The 13,305-nt window shown below is 37.6% G+C and overlaps 2 protein-coding genes across 2 annotated transcripts in view; both read left to right on the plus strand.

Moving 5' to 3' along the window:
- Positions 1-3,833, plus strand: part of zmp:0000001200 (dedicator of cytokinesis protein 9) — a 44,772-nt gene extending 40,939 nt beyond the window's left edge. Inside the window, 4 exon segments of the mRNA XM_054615875.1 lie at positions 577-767; positions 860-960; positions 1,055-1,193; positions 2,723-3,833. Coding sequence (XP_054471850.1) covers positions 577-767; positions 860-960; positions 1,055-1,193; positions 2,723-2,848 — 557 coding nt within the window. The 3' untranslated portion in view covers positions 2,849-3,833.
- Positions 3,834-4,949: 1,116 nt separating this feature from the next.
- slc15a1a (solute carrier family 15 member 1a) lies at positions 4,950-11,563 on the plus strand. The gene is made up of 21 exons (XM_054614882.1): positions 4,950-4,971; positions 5,428-5,569; positions 6,220-6,339; positions 6,458-6,557; positions 7,184-7,274; positions 7,401-7,484; positions 7,585-7,667; positions 7,777-7,863; positions 7,950-8,039; positions 8,125-8,169; positions 8,263-8,295; positions 8,387-8,475; positions 9,073-9,154; positions 9,249-9,368; positions 9,522-9,668; positions 9,759-9,805; positions 10,030-10,137; positions 10,228-10,339; positions 10,655-10,792; positions 10,960-11,067; positions 11,241-11,563. The coding sequence occupies exons 1-21, from the start codon at positions 4,965-4,967 to the stop codon at positions 11,487-11,489; spliced, it is 2,082 nt and encodes a 693-aa protein (XP_054470857.1). The 5' UTR covers positions 4,950-4,964; the 3' UTR covers positions 11,490-11,563.
- The last annotated feature ends 1,742 nt before the right edge of the window (positions 11,564-13,305 follow it).

Consider the following 13,305-nt stretch of genomic DNA (forward strand, 5'->3'; position numbering starts at 1 on the left):
CCTACAGAGCCACAGAACACATTACGCAACTGTTATCACAGGTTGAGCAGCTCTCCTTATCACGAATAAACTGATCTTGATGTGTAAACGAAAACAGCTGAAAATAATCAAGATGGTGTCTTTTGCATCAAATGATCCTAAATAATCTAAAAAGTGCTACATGTTTTCCATTTCACTTTAGAGCACCTCCTCCCATAGTCTGGATATTGACACATTTAATATACACACTATGTGGAAGGCTGTTACATGAGTATCAGTTGTTGAGGCATTACATGACTCAGCAGAAAGGTCCTGTTCATAAATTGAAGATCTTGATTAGATTCTGAACATGTAAGCTGTTTGTCAAGGACCTTTCCTAATCCTATTCTGAGTTATATTATTTTATGGCGTTAAAGATCCAAAGGTTCAACCTTACGTTCTTATCTTTATTATCTGAGTACTTTCAAAAGATGCACAGTACAGATGTGAGTGGATCCTGAGCTGTAAAACTCACAAAGGCACATGCAAGTAGAAAAGATTCATAAACTAGGAGGCCAGCTGTTCACCCTCTTCCTCTTCAATGTTTCTGTCCCCCAGCCACGCATTGTTTCCCCTACGTAAAGAAACGTATCGCGGTGATGTATCAACACCACACCGATCTGAGCCCCATTGAGGTGGCCATCGATGAGATGAGCAAGAAGGTGGCCGAGATCAAACAGCTTTGCTCCTCAAGTGAGGTGGACATGATCCGTCTGCAGCTCAAACTACAGGGCAGCATCAGCGTCCAGGTTCCTGCTTTGAATTTTGTGAACATATACACACATGGACATACCTAATGAAATGATCACAAACATGACACGGCTCCTACATCTTCCCTCAGGTAAATGCAGGACCACTAGCATATGCACGAGCTTTTCTTGACGATGCAAGCGCCAAGAAGTATCCTGATAACAAGGTCAAACAGCTGAAAGAGGTCTTCAGGTGAGAGCAGCTGGCATTAGCTTACAACGCGTTTACAAATCTACTTTGTGCAATTCTCCTTTAATACATCTTAACGCTCTTGCTTTTTGAGCAGGCATTTTGTGGAGGCATGTGGACACGGCTTAGGTATTAATGAGCGGCTGATCAAAGAGGACCAACAGGAGTATCACGACGAGATGAAAGCCAGCTATAGAGACCTAGCCAAAGAGCTGTCCATAATCATGCATGAGCAAGTGAGTACTGTATCAGTGTAATTACATTCTGCATTACTAACGTTACAACAGTAATCTGCTGAGACATGTTTTGACATGTGTGAGTGCCATTCATTAAATCTTTATTAACGATTGATAACACGCTCTTTGATAACAACATTCTCTGTTTCTCCCTTGTGCTGACATGAACAGATTGGATGGTAATGCAAAAAGCACCAGTATGCAATAAATACTGAGTTGTTAATTGTTGATACAGACAGACAAAAATGCATCTATCCACAGATATTAGCCAGAATGTAATTGCTTAAAGATGTTGCATTGTCACATTATTAAAATCCTGATGTTACAGGGGCAATTCCAGAAAACAGAAAGCTGCTAAAGCTAAGGTCCATCTCTTGACCTTAACAAGCACATACTTATCTGATTGGATCACAGCCTTATCTTTACATTCATAGCAAAACTTAAAACCCAACTGTTCTCGCTCTACACTGGATGCAGCGGCTGTCTAGACCAACAATCACTAACCTCCTTTAGATTGCTAACATGTATTTTTTCTGCATGTGTGTAAAGTATGTATGCATGTATGTATGCACATATACGTTTGCATGTGTATGAACTGCATGTGTTTATGTATGTACATGCATCTGAATGTATGTGCTTATGTATTTACATGTTTCTGTATGTTCTTACATACACAAATATTTCTTATACTTTGAAGGATTTTCTGTAGATTTTCCTGTTGATGTTAGGAGGATTGTTTTTTTTTTTTACTTATTTGTTTTCTGTATCTAGTTATCTTCATGAAAGGGTTAATGAGAATCCACCTTTAAAGTCTGAGGTTTTGGAAATTTACGAATATTTGCTTTTCCGCTGAGAGTTAGATGTGAAGATTGATACTACTGTTACTTTTGTACGGTAAATATACATCCAGAGACAGTACAGAAAGGAGATGGTGCACTGACAGTTTTCTGTGCACCCTAGTCTACATAGTACATATTGGACCCATTTTTTACAAGACACATATCTTCTGAATAGTCTGACATTATGATGTTATTTTTCAGAGAGATAGATCAGGAAAAAGTTAACTTTGTTTGAGACCTTTCTCTTTTTCAGCCACAGACTCTCAGGAGATCTTGCAACTAATGTGCATAAACGCCCTAGCTGAAATATTTTCATAATGCTGAATATGGCTGTTAGCTGTGTAATGTAATGTGTAATCTAATGTTAGCAAAAGAAAACATAGATTATGCAAATAAATCATACTCACAAAACCTGAAGTGGAATAAAAAATTGCCAGAGAGGGCCAGGCAAGCTTTCAAGTTTCCACCTGTTTCCAGATTTTAAGCTAAGCTAAGCTAAACTAAACTAACCTGCTGCTGGCTGCAGCTTCGACCCGGTGTGGTATCAATCATCTCTTTTAACTCTTAGCCAGAAAAAGTCAGACTATTCCTATAAATAAGGGCTTTACTTGGCAATGGTAATGAAGGTACTTAGCAATCTAAGATGGTATCGTAAATAGTTTTGAACATGTCATTCTTTTTCGCTTACAGATCAGTCCTGTGGAAGATGGCATGAAGAGTGTTCTTCCAGACTCGCTTCAAATCTTTAACGCCATCAGCGGCACGCCAACAAGTGCCACCATCCACGGCATCCCCAGCTCTTCCTCTGTGGTATGATGCTTCCAGGGGTTAGCCTTGAACTTGGCACCCTCGATACTCGCCAAACAGGCATGCCGGTGACGCCATATTGTCACCCAATAAACCCGATCCTGCTTCTCTTCAGTCAGCTCAAAGGGAAACTGACAAAAGCACAGACAACTCTGACCACCTCTCACCTCTCTCAGTGAACAATGACCGAGGCACTGGACCTATTTAATGATTACACGGCACGGTAACCTTGTTGGATGTCTGTGACCGTACTGAGGTGGATCCTGAGACCAGAGAGGGGATCATGCAGAAGAGATGACAGACTCTGCAGACTTAGGCCAGACATACTGTGTCACCTGTTTCTATCTGATAAAACTGTTTTTCCATGGACATTCCTCTTGGGATCTTTTAATATGCATGTCATTACATTACACCCACCACTTTCCCAACAGCCTGTTTTTGTTTATTTTGATAATGTTTCACATTGTGTTTTTGTATGTACAGTATTCCACTTTTATAAGCCACTGTATTGATGTCTCGATGAACAGTATATGCTGCATATGTTTTGACACTCGTCTCCCTGTACATGAAGTTATATTTCTACTAAATGGCATCCTATGACTCATGTTAGCATTCAACCCTTAAATCACTTCAATGTCTTAGAATGGGAGCGTTTTTAAATATTTAAAGCCGTTGCATACAAAAAGTATATTCCAAGTTGTTTATTAATGTATATAAAAAAAGGAGTGTGTGCAATATTTGCAAAGTATCTTGCTGTGTGGGGCTCATACACTGTAAAGATGATGTCCACCTTCTTGCCAAAGCGATGAGGTGTCGAACCAAACACTACGCCTACTGTGGAAGAAATATGAAGCTTTTACCATTTTAGTGTTCATTGAAATTGTTTTATATTTGGGCAGCAAGGTTTTTTTTTAATTTTATTTAACACAAATTCACTGTTCTGCTGTAAACAGAGATGTTCCCTAATGCTTATCTTTTAAATAAAACACACTTATTTCTCTGCACTTGTACTTATGAATCCTCATTTGAATTCCACATTTATTAAAGTTTATTCTTGTGTTTAGTCTTACAGTTAGTTTGTTTGTGGCGTTCTCTGAAATTAATGCTTTTTATGAGGTGTCTGGGACTGAACATAGCTGACTCCCTATCTCCTATATCTCATGTTTCCACCCATCATAAAAGCAACACAGTCAGCAGTGTGGACAACAGATCAAGGTGCTAATAAGAAGCAATATTACGGAAACACTCCCACTCCCACAGTGAAGGATCAATTATCAACTGCTCCCTGCAGGAATCTCAACGGAATATCAAACTACAGCAGAAGTCAGGCAGCAGCTGCACTCGAAACAGAATGAGTGGTGAGTTGGCAAACATTGTTTTTTATCTGTTCTCATTTAAATCAGAAGCAAATATTCCAAAGCAGAAAGTACAGACGCCTAAAAGACACGTCAGACCAAACATTTGGAGAAAGAAAATTCGTTTTTAAATGGAGGTAGCCCTTGGGCAACTGCATTTCTCTATTTTTATGATATACATACAGTTATTCAAACAGAATTCTTCATGTGTGCAGATAACGAGGATCCCAAGAAACGGAAGAAGAGCAAAGGGACGGTAATGAACTTAATTATTTGATTTATTGAATGTTCATGCACGATTTGTTTATAATTGTTCAGTGAGACTAAATGACAATCCATAGGGATAACAAAGCAAACATCCCAATATGCCATTCAATGTATTACTGCTATAAGTTACTGAATACCAAGCACTGCTCAGGTCAATTTTTTGGGCTAATGTATTTTACTTGACTTTTCCATTGCATGCTATTTTATACCTGCATTTTTTACTCAACTATATTTATTTCACATGTATTGTTACTTTTTTTTACCAAAAGCATTTTTAAACTGATAAAATATGCTGCTCTGCCTGATGATGATCCAATAATGTTGTAGAACACGGACAGGGATCATTCTGCTTGATGAGCACTTTTAATTTTTTGCCTGTGATATGATATGAACACCATGCTGCTGTTTCTTTGATCCATCAGAGCAAAGAGGTGTGTGGTTACCCGCTCAGCATCTTCTTCATAGTTGTGAATGAGTTCTGCGAGAGATTCTCCTACTATGGCATGCGAGGTGAGAACACGGAGTTATGTAACGTTTACATTGTTATTACTTTTGTAACCATAACGATAAAACCAGGTCATTAAACTAAACTGTGATTTTCAACGGTTTGGGGAAAAAACAGACTTATTTTGTTGTAATCTGTTTAATATTTCCAGTGGTGGAAAGGAACTAAGTAGGTTACATTTACTGAAGTACAATTTTGAGGTAGCTGACTTGTAGGCCTACTTAACTTGAGTATTTCATAGATATTTCTTCTACCATTTAATTCTACTTTACTATTTTTCAAAGGCAAATATTGTACATATTACTTTGTAGATTCAGATTAAGAATACAAAATATAATCAACAAATACATTTTGATATTATAAGACTTTGCACAACATGACTAAACATTTCAGAGCTAGTCTTCGATTGATGATGATATACTGTAAAATAAGAAGCTTATGTTTTCTCTGCCTGTTTACAGCGGTCCTGGTGCTGTATTTCAAGTACTTCTTGCGTTGGGGCGATGACTTGGCCACCTCCATCTACCACGTCTTTGTGGCTCTCTGCTACCTGACCCCCATCCTTGGGGCCATTGTCGCTGACTCCTGGCTGGGAAAGTTTAAGTGAGTTTAATTATTTTGTCATTAAACATTTGCAAGTAGTAAGAGGATGATTATATCTCAGTGGTGGAAAGTAACTAAGTACAAGAAGGCCTACTGTACCTAAAGTTATCACACAGAACTTTTTACGGTTTATGAAACACTACATTTATTACTGATTCCTCTATATGACCTGCACTAGTAAACAAGACCACCAGGGATAATGTTGGCTATTTCTATATTGGCTATTTCTATTTCTATATGGTCCAACACCACACTGCTGGAAGCCTAGGCAGTATTGTTGAGTCCACTGCAGGGAATGGAAGCACAGGAGATCCAGAATCAGGTCTGAGTGGGCAGTTTGCCAGACCCTGCAGCAGTAAAATAAGAGGTTTTCTAAAGGGAATCTCGTGGAAGGAAACACTACGACTGGAACCGCCAAAATCAACACAAAATGAAAGTTCCTTTAGTGGCTTTAAATAAGAGATTGGAGTAGTATATCCTCTTTTTTTATTTCAAAAGAAAATGTTTCTACTCAACTACATTTGTACAGATATTTAATCTTTCCTTTTTAAATGTAATACTTGAGATTTAATCACATATTATAAGATACGCTTCTCTCCTTCACAGTATTTACTATACTGCTGCTATCTCTTTCCTTCTTCACCCTACAGGACTATCATCTACTTGTCCATTGTCTATGCGATCGGCCAGGTGACGATGGCTGTCAGTGCAATCCATGACATCACTGACTCAGACAGAGATGGGATACCAGATGACATGACCTTTCATATGTGGGTTTATATTTCACTACAGAAATAATTGATTCCAGGTTGTGAGCTTTTGGCAGGCGGTTTTCATCACATATTTCTACAGTACTCTGCTCATGCACATGTTCCTCTTCACATTTAGCGCGTTGTCCATGGTGGGTCTCTTCCTCATCGCTTTGGGTACTGGTGGCATCAAACCTTGTGTTGCTGCCTTTGGTGGAGACCAGTTTGGTGATCATCAGGTTAGAACAGTCTTCTTCTTCTTCTGTAATGTTTAACCTTTGGTTGTCACAGTGACATTGTTCTTTATTGCATGTCATCCATCCTTTTTCTCCCCTTATTCCTGCCTATACACTCTCTAAACATAGCCCCTTAATTAGTTATAACGACACTAAGAGTCTACAGCAATGCTAGTGGCAATGTGAGGCTGTTCTTTGGCACAGTAAAATGTATTTATTTCAACATAAACCTTAAAAGTATTGGGCAAATTAAATTTGATCTAATGATGGCCCTAGATGAAACGTTAAAGGACACATCACAGTCTGTTTACAGGTGTTGTAAAAAGCCTCAAGGGATGTCACTTAGTTGCTGGATATTACATGTTGTATATACATATTTGATTGAATCACCAGGTATTGTTACTACTACTAAGAGGTTTTTTTTATACTTCAGTCTTGACCAAAGTGGCGGACTGACGCACTCACATTGCTACCCCCATGTGGCTAGCACAGTTAAAAAAATGTTGCTTGTATTAATTAATATAATAAACAAAGATATCACTTTTGAATTGGTTACCCATTATATTCCGCATTGCACAACATGCATGCAACACAAGATAGAAGGTCACTGACTGTATTTCTCTGTGCAGGAAAAGCAAAGGAGAACATTCTTCTCTGTATTCTACCTGTGCATCAATGGTGGGAGTCTCCTGTCAACCATTATCACTCCAATCCTGAGAGGTAGATATGAACAGGACACAAAGTTTATCACATAAAGTTGATGACAAAAGAGTGCACGACTAATAACAGTCCTTGGGTATAAGTCAAATTTGAATTGTAATGACAGTTCTTTGTCTCAATCTGCAGCTCAGAACTGCGGCATCTACAGTCAGCAGAAGTGTTACTCTCTGGCCTTCGGTGTCCCTGCAGCACTAATGGTGGTTGCACTTGGTATGTCTGAATAATTTACAGACTATAAAGCAGAAATGTAAATATTTGGTACATATACTGTGCACTGATAATGATGTTGTTTCTTTGATGCCCCTGACAGTGGTGTTTATCGTTGGAAGTAGTATGTACTACAAAGCTAAACCACAGGGAAACATCATGCATGATGTGGGTAGATGTATTGGGGTGAGTCTGGTTTTACACCATTGGCATCAACACATTCTGCATAAATGTGTAACAACAGTCGATCGAGGTGTTTCTAAAAACATATTTTATCCTTCACTTTCTTCTTCAGTTTGCCATTAAAAACCGCTACAAGCATAGAAGCAATCAATACCCAAAGAGGCAGCACTGGATGGACTGGGCAGAAGAAAAATATGATGTAAGTTTCACTTTATTTAATTCTCTAAAGTTTCTAATAAGCTGTTTTATCAGTTGCGTGACAGCAGTTCATTTTTTGTGCTTTAGAAACTCCTCATTGCTCAAGTCAAAATGGTGCTGAGGGTCCTCTTTTTATACATCCCACTCCCGATGTTCTGGACACTGTTTGACCAAAAGGTATTTAAAAGTTACTCGTACCTTAGAAATGCAACATCACTGGTTGACAGTGGAAGCTGTGCTTTACTCTGCATCTCTGTTAAAGGGTTCTAGGTGGACTTTGCAAGCCACCACCATGGATGGGAACTTTGTAAGTTTGATAATAAAACAACCTGATAAATTATTGAATTATCTAATTCGTTAACAATGTGTTCATGTTTTGATAACGTCTTTGTGTCTGCAGGGGCTACTTGTTATACAGCCTGATCAGATGCAGGTGAGTTAAAATAATTTTTTCGTGTTAGCTTGGACTGACATACTGCACTTTGTTTGAGAAAATTATCCCTGTGCAATTTATGTTTTTGAAGACTGTAAACCCCATCCTGATCCTGACACTGGTGCCTATCATGGACAGCTTAATCTACCCTCTGATCAAGAAGTGTGGCCTGAACTTTACGTAAGTACTGCTGGAACTTAGTGAGTTATTATTTGGTTATTAAATTACTCACCACTCTATTGTCACCACTCAGTTTCTCTGGTAAATATAAAGCTACAGCCAGCAACCGGTTAACTTAGCCTAGCTTAAAGGCTGTAAACAGGGGTAAACAGCTGGCCTGGCTCTGTCCAGAGGAAACAAAATACAAAATCTGCCTAACAGCACTTCTAAAGCTCACCCATTAACATATTATATATCTTGTGTTGAATTATGCACCATTGTAGAGAGGTTTATGTGCTGGACTATTTCTTGGCCTTGAGCAGTCAAATGGTCAAAATATTATTTTAGCTACTCAACACTGGAACATAATGCTTAGAGTGAACAAGCAGCATTATCAGACAGTTCAACTACAAAGGCTGATGTGTTTTTCTGATATTTGCAGACCTCAATACAAGACCAGTGTAATTTTACACAGGTTTATCAGGCCGATATTTCTATGTTGTTGATGTCAAAAATGCTAATATTACATAGAAAAATAGATGTTTTGTGCTGTAATTCAGTATTTTTGTAAAATAATTTTGTAAATATCAGTAATAGGATTTAATGTTGATTCAACAGACCTCTGAAAAGAATGACAGTGGGGATGATAATGGCATCTATAGCTTTTGTCTGCGCTGCTTTGGTTCAGTTTGAAATTGATGTAAGTAGAAAACCCTTGTGTTCAGCTCATCATACACTGTAAAATGCACATCATTTCAGGGAATAATTTATTTTAAAACACACTCAATTTTCAGAAAACATTACCCAACTTCCCATTAGACTCCCAGAGTCAATTGAAATTACTTAACATGAACAGTAATCCAGTGACGGTTAAATTGGGTGGCATGGTTCCTGTTGAACTTCCTGCAGCTCAGGTATGTCCTTATACAATATTATATAACTTTGACAATTTCAGGATTTGAACAAGTCAACATATTCTGTTGCATGCAAGCCAAAAAAACAATGTGTTTGTGTACATATTCTTAGCCCAATGAATCCACAGTTTCAACTGTTCTGTTTTTTTGCAGGCCAGTAAAGAATACTTCACATTTGGCGCAGGAAATATAAGCGTTTTTTTCGTAGACAGGCCTGAAGTGCAGAAGATTATTTCCTTGGGAAAAGGACAGCGACATACGCTTCTCATTACCTCAGACATTAATGACACTTGGAAGCTGGTGAGTTAGAATCACAAAATAATGACAATAAAGACATATAAGAGGCCATTTAAATTCAATTAATCCACATCTGTCGTCTTATTTCCTCAGACTGGTGATCTGACTTCCAAGCCACAAGAAGGCAACAATGCGGTCCGGTAAGTAAATTTACAAACGTTTAAACTGGTAACAAATATTCGATCAATTGACCAACGGAAAAATTAATAATTGCCATTTTTAGTCTCTTATCAGGTAAATATTGTGAAAATCCATGGTCGTAGCCCTAATCTTTGTCTGCAGATTAAATTGTTGAAAACAAAGGGATTCCATATGTTTTACTGACTGTTTTAAAAAAAATTGTCTCAATATGTACCCATTTCAGATTCATAAATGGAATGAATACAACAGTGAATGTGTCATCTCCAGCAGCTGACTTTGGAGAAATTGAGTCATTTAGTAATTCCAATTACTCTCAAATAAAAAATGGAAAGTAAGGATTTTTCAACTTGACAAATCAATACTGTTTACATACTAGAATGATTATTTTATGCACACCCACATTTTCATTTCTAATAATCAGGTCCACCTTCACCATATGGAGTGATTCACAGTCATGTGAATACAGCAGGGACTTTGGATTTGGAAGTTCATATACCTTCTTTATACCCAGCACTTTGGTCTTTGGACCGAATGTAAGTTTTTTAAGCTCTTTTAGGAACATATTAAGCCTTTATAAAAAATTTAACTACATATCTATGACCTGTTTTTTGAAGATTTACATCTTAACAAGGCACGGATAGGCTTGGGGCTAAGTGTCACAGACATTGTCGGGAGGTTTGGATTAATGCATTTTTGGTTTCGGTCTTTTCATGGGATTTTAGAAAAATATAGAATGAGCTAGTCTTATACTTACTTTTATACATATGGTCATTTTAATGCTCAAAATCCAAATCCAGCTATCTTCTTTTCAGTCGCCTTAAACTGAACTATTGTGATCATTTTTTCAGTGTCAGGAGTCTGTTAGTGTGGCAGAAGACATCAAGCCCAACTCAGTTCACATGGCTCTCCAGATCCCACAGTACTTTTTCATAACTGCTGGTGAAGTCATGTTTTCTGTTACTGGTCTGGAGTTCTCCTACTCACAGGTAAAATTGTATACACATTTTCACACCTCATCTCAGTGCTGCACAATCAAAGAAGACGTTGTAGGACACAGAAAAATAAATTATTTGATTCTGTTTGTCTCAAATTATCGTTCTGTTTTCTTTCTTTTTGGCTGAATTCATCTTGTGTACTTTGTTGGGTCTTCAAGGCACCTAGTAACATGAAGGCAGTGCTGCAAGCAGGCTGGTTGCTTACGGTTGCTGTTGGCAACTTCATTGTTCTGATTGTGGCTGAGCTTGCGAAGCTTCCCAAACAGGTAAAAAAAAAAGACGAAACAAACAGAAGGAAACACCAATTTAACTCAAAACTTAAACTCAGAGACTAAAAGTGACAAAATATCTCTTGTGGACATGTTTTAGTGCGACAGTGAGCCATGATGAGGCATTAATACCACGTTCTTCCCTCTGTCTTTCTCCTACTCTTTCATAGTGGGCGGAGTACGTCCTATTTGCTTCTCTCTTGGTTGTAGTGTGTGTTATCTTCTCCATCATGGCGTATTTCTACACCTACATCGACCCTGCAGAAATTGAGGCCCAGTTCAAGAAGAAGGTGAATGAAGATGATGATGATGAGGATGATAAAAGCCAGAAACAGAAGGCGCAGGTCGGGATGGTCAAGAGAGCCTCAATTAAAAGTCACGAAGATGAAGATGATACAGCCAAACAGACCAGTATGTGAACATTTATATCTGATGTTCACATCTGAACATCAACACAGGGTAGAATATACTTTCATGCTGCCAGTGTTGTCCATTTTTGTGTTTGGGTATATGTATGTGTGTGAGTGTTTAAAATATTTTATATTCTAATGCCCAAATGACTGTCATGAGCAAAGCACACGAAGTTCTTATCCAGTACAACAAATTAATAGAATGAAATCTATTGTAATATAATGACAAGGACCAATAAACCATTAATATATCATTGGATTTAATTTGTCTTTTATATTTATGTGTAAGTTATGCTCAAGTACACAGTCAGTAAAAATAATTCTGTTTGTGATTTTTTCCACTCAAATTCTTGTCTTGAGATAGTTTGCCAAAATTTACTGAGCATGTTATTCTTATCCATAGCACTCTACCAACCTGATATCAACTCTCCAAAATATACTTAACTGATGTCCTATTATGTGACAAAAGGGAATGCATTGCAGCCTGTCAGGCCATCAACTCAGCTGTGGGCTATCAAACTGGTAAAAAGACGTTGAGTTGAGTGTGAAAATTTCACCTTGGAAAATGGTGTTTGACAAAATAATCAAGATCAATTAAACTGATTTTTCTGGATCTTAAACCTTATGTTCATCAGCTGCTTTTTTCCCAAAAACTTATTGAGGGACAGAGTTTATTTTGACTATTAGATCCCAGGATTGTATCATTGGTGTCTTTTTAATCCTCTAGTAAATAACAAATATTCAGCCCCAAAATTGTATTCGCAAGTTTAATAGGACTATATTTTTTACAGCAGACTTCTGACATTTTGTAGAAGGAAAAGCACCGGTCATACTGATAACAATAGTGATGGCTTTATTTTATCAAAGTCCTTGTAAGCCATGACAGTGGGACAGTGAACCAGCATGATGATGTTGTCCATGAAAGTAAGTCTAAAATGTATCTAAGATGACAAAACTGGTTAACTCAACTAACCTTTAAATAAACTGGCACCAACGTTTTCTGTGTCTCACTTAGTTTGTGATGAGTTGATTAAATACAGCTTTATTTTTTGTCATGTGTGCAAAATGTAAAAGTAAAATATGTTATTAAACATATAGGTTCACAGTTTTATGTTTGTCTTAGAAATAGATAGATATGTAATAGATAGATATGTAATGCAGCCTACATTAGACCTACAACTGTTTTTTGATGGCTCTAATTCCACCTGTGCATATTTGCATGGAAGACATCCCTTCCTAATACTATTCCAATGTAACACACAGGTTACAATTCACATGATTGTATCTATGTAACAATGCACCCCAAAATTGAACCAAATGTAATATAAGACTAAAGCAGTTGTAGTATTGCAGTTAGGTAAAACAAGTGGTTATGTTCCATAGGTACAGACTTCAAAATTCACTCACTCTTTCTGTGAAAGGCTGTCTGGGTGAGTCAACCCCCCATGGACATGAGTAATCTATCCCCTTCTCCAAAATAACATACTCTTCAAGAAGTACTACCCTGAGCCTTCCACTTAGCACTTAAAGGTATTTGTATTAGTTTGTTGCACTTATTGTATTCGTATTAGTTTGTTTCTGCACTGTACTTTTGCTCTGGTTTATGCTCTTAGATGCTTGTTTAAGAAAGGAGATGTACTTATGACTTCTGGTGACTAGCAGTTCTCTTGAATACCTATGTTGAATACACTTATTGTAAGTCGCTTTGGATAAAAGCGTCTGCTAAATGACTGTAATGTAATGTAATATAAGACTAAAGCAGTTGTAGTATTGCAGTTAGGTAAAACAAGTGGTTATGTTCCATAGGTACAGACTTCAAAATTCA

The sequence above is a fragment of the Anoplopoma fimbria genome, chromosome 16, assembly GCF_027596085.1.
Source record: "Anoplopoma fimbria isolate UVic2021 breed Golden Eagle Sablefish chromosome 16, Afim_UVic_2022, whole genome shotgun sequence".
Taxonomy (NCBI): Eukaryota; Metazoa; Chordata; class Actinopteri; order Perciformes; family Anoplopomatidae; genus Anoplopoma; species Anoplopoma fimbria.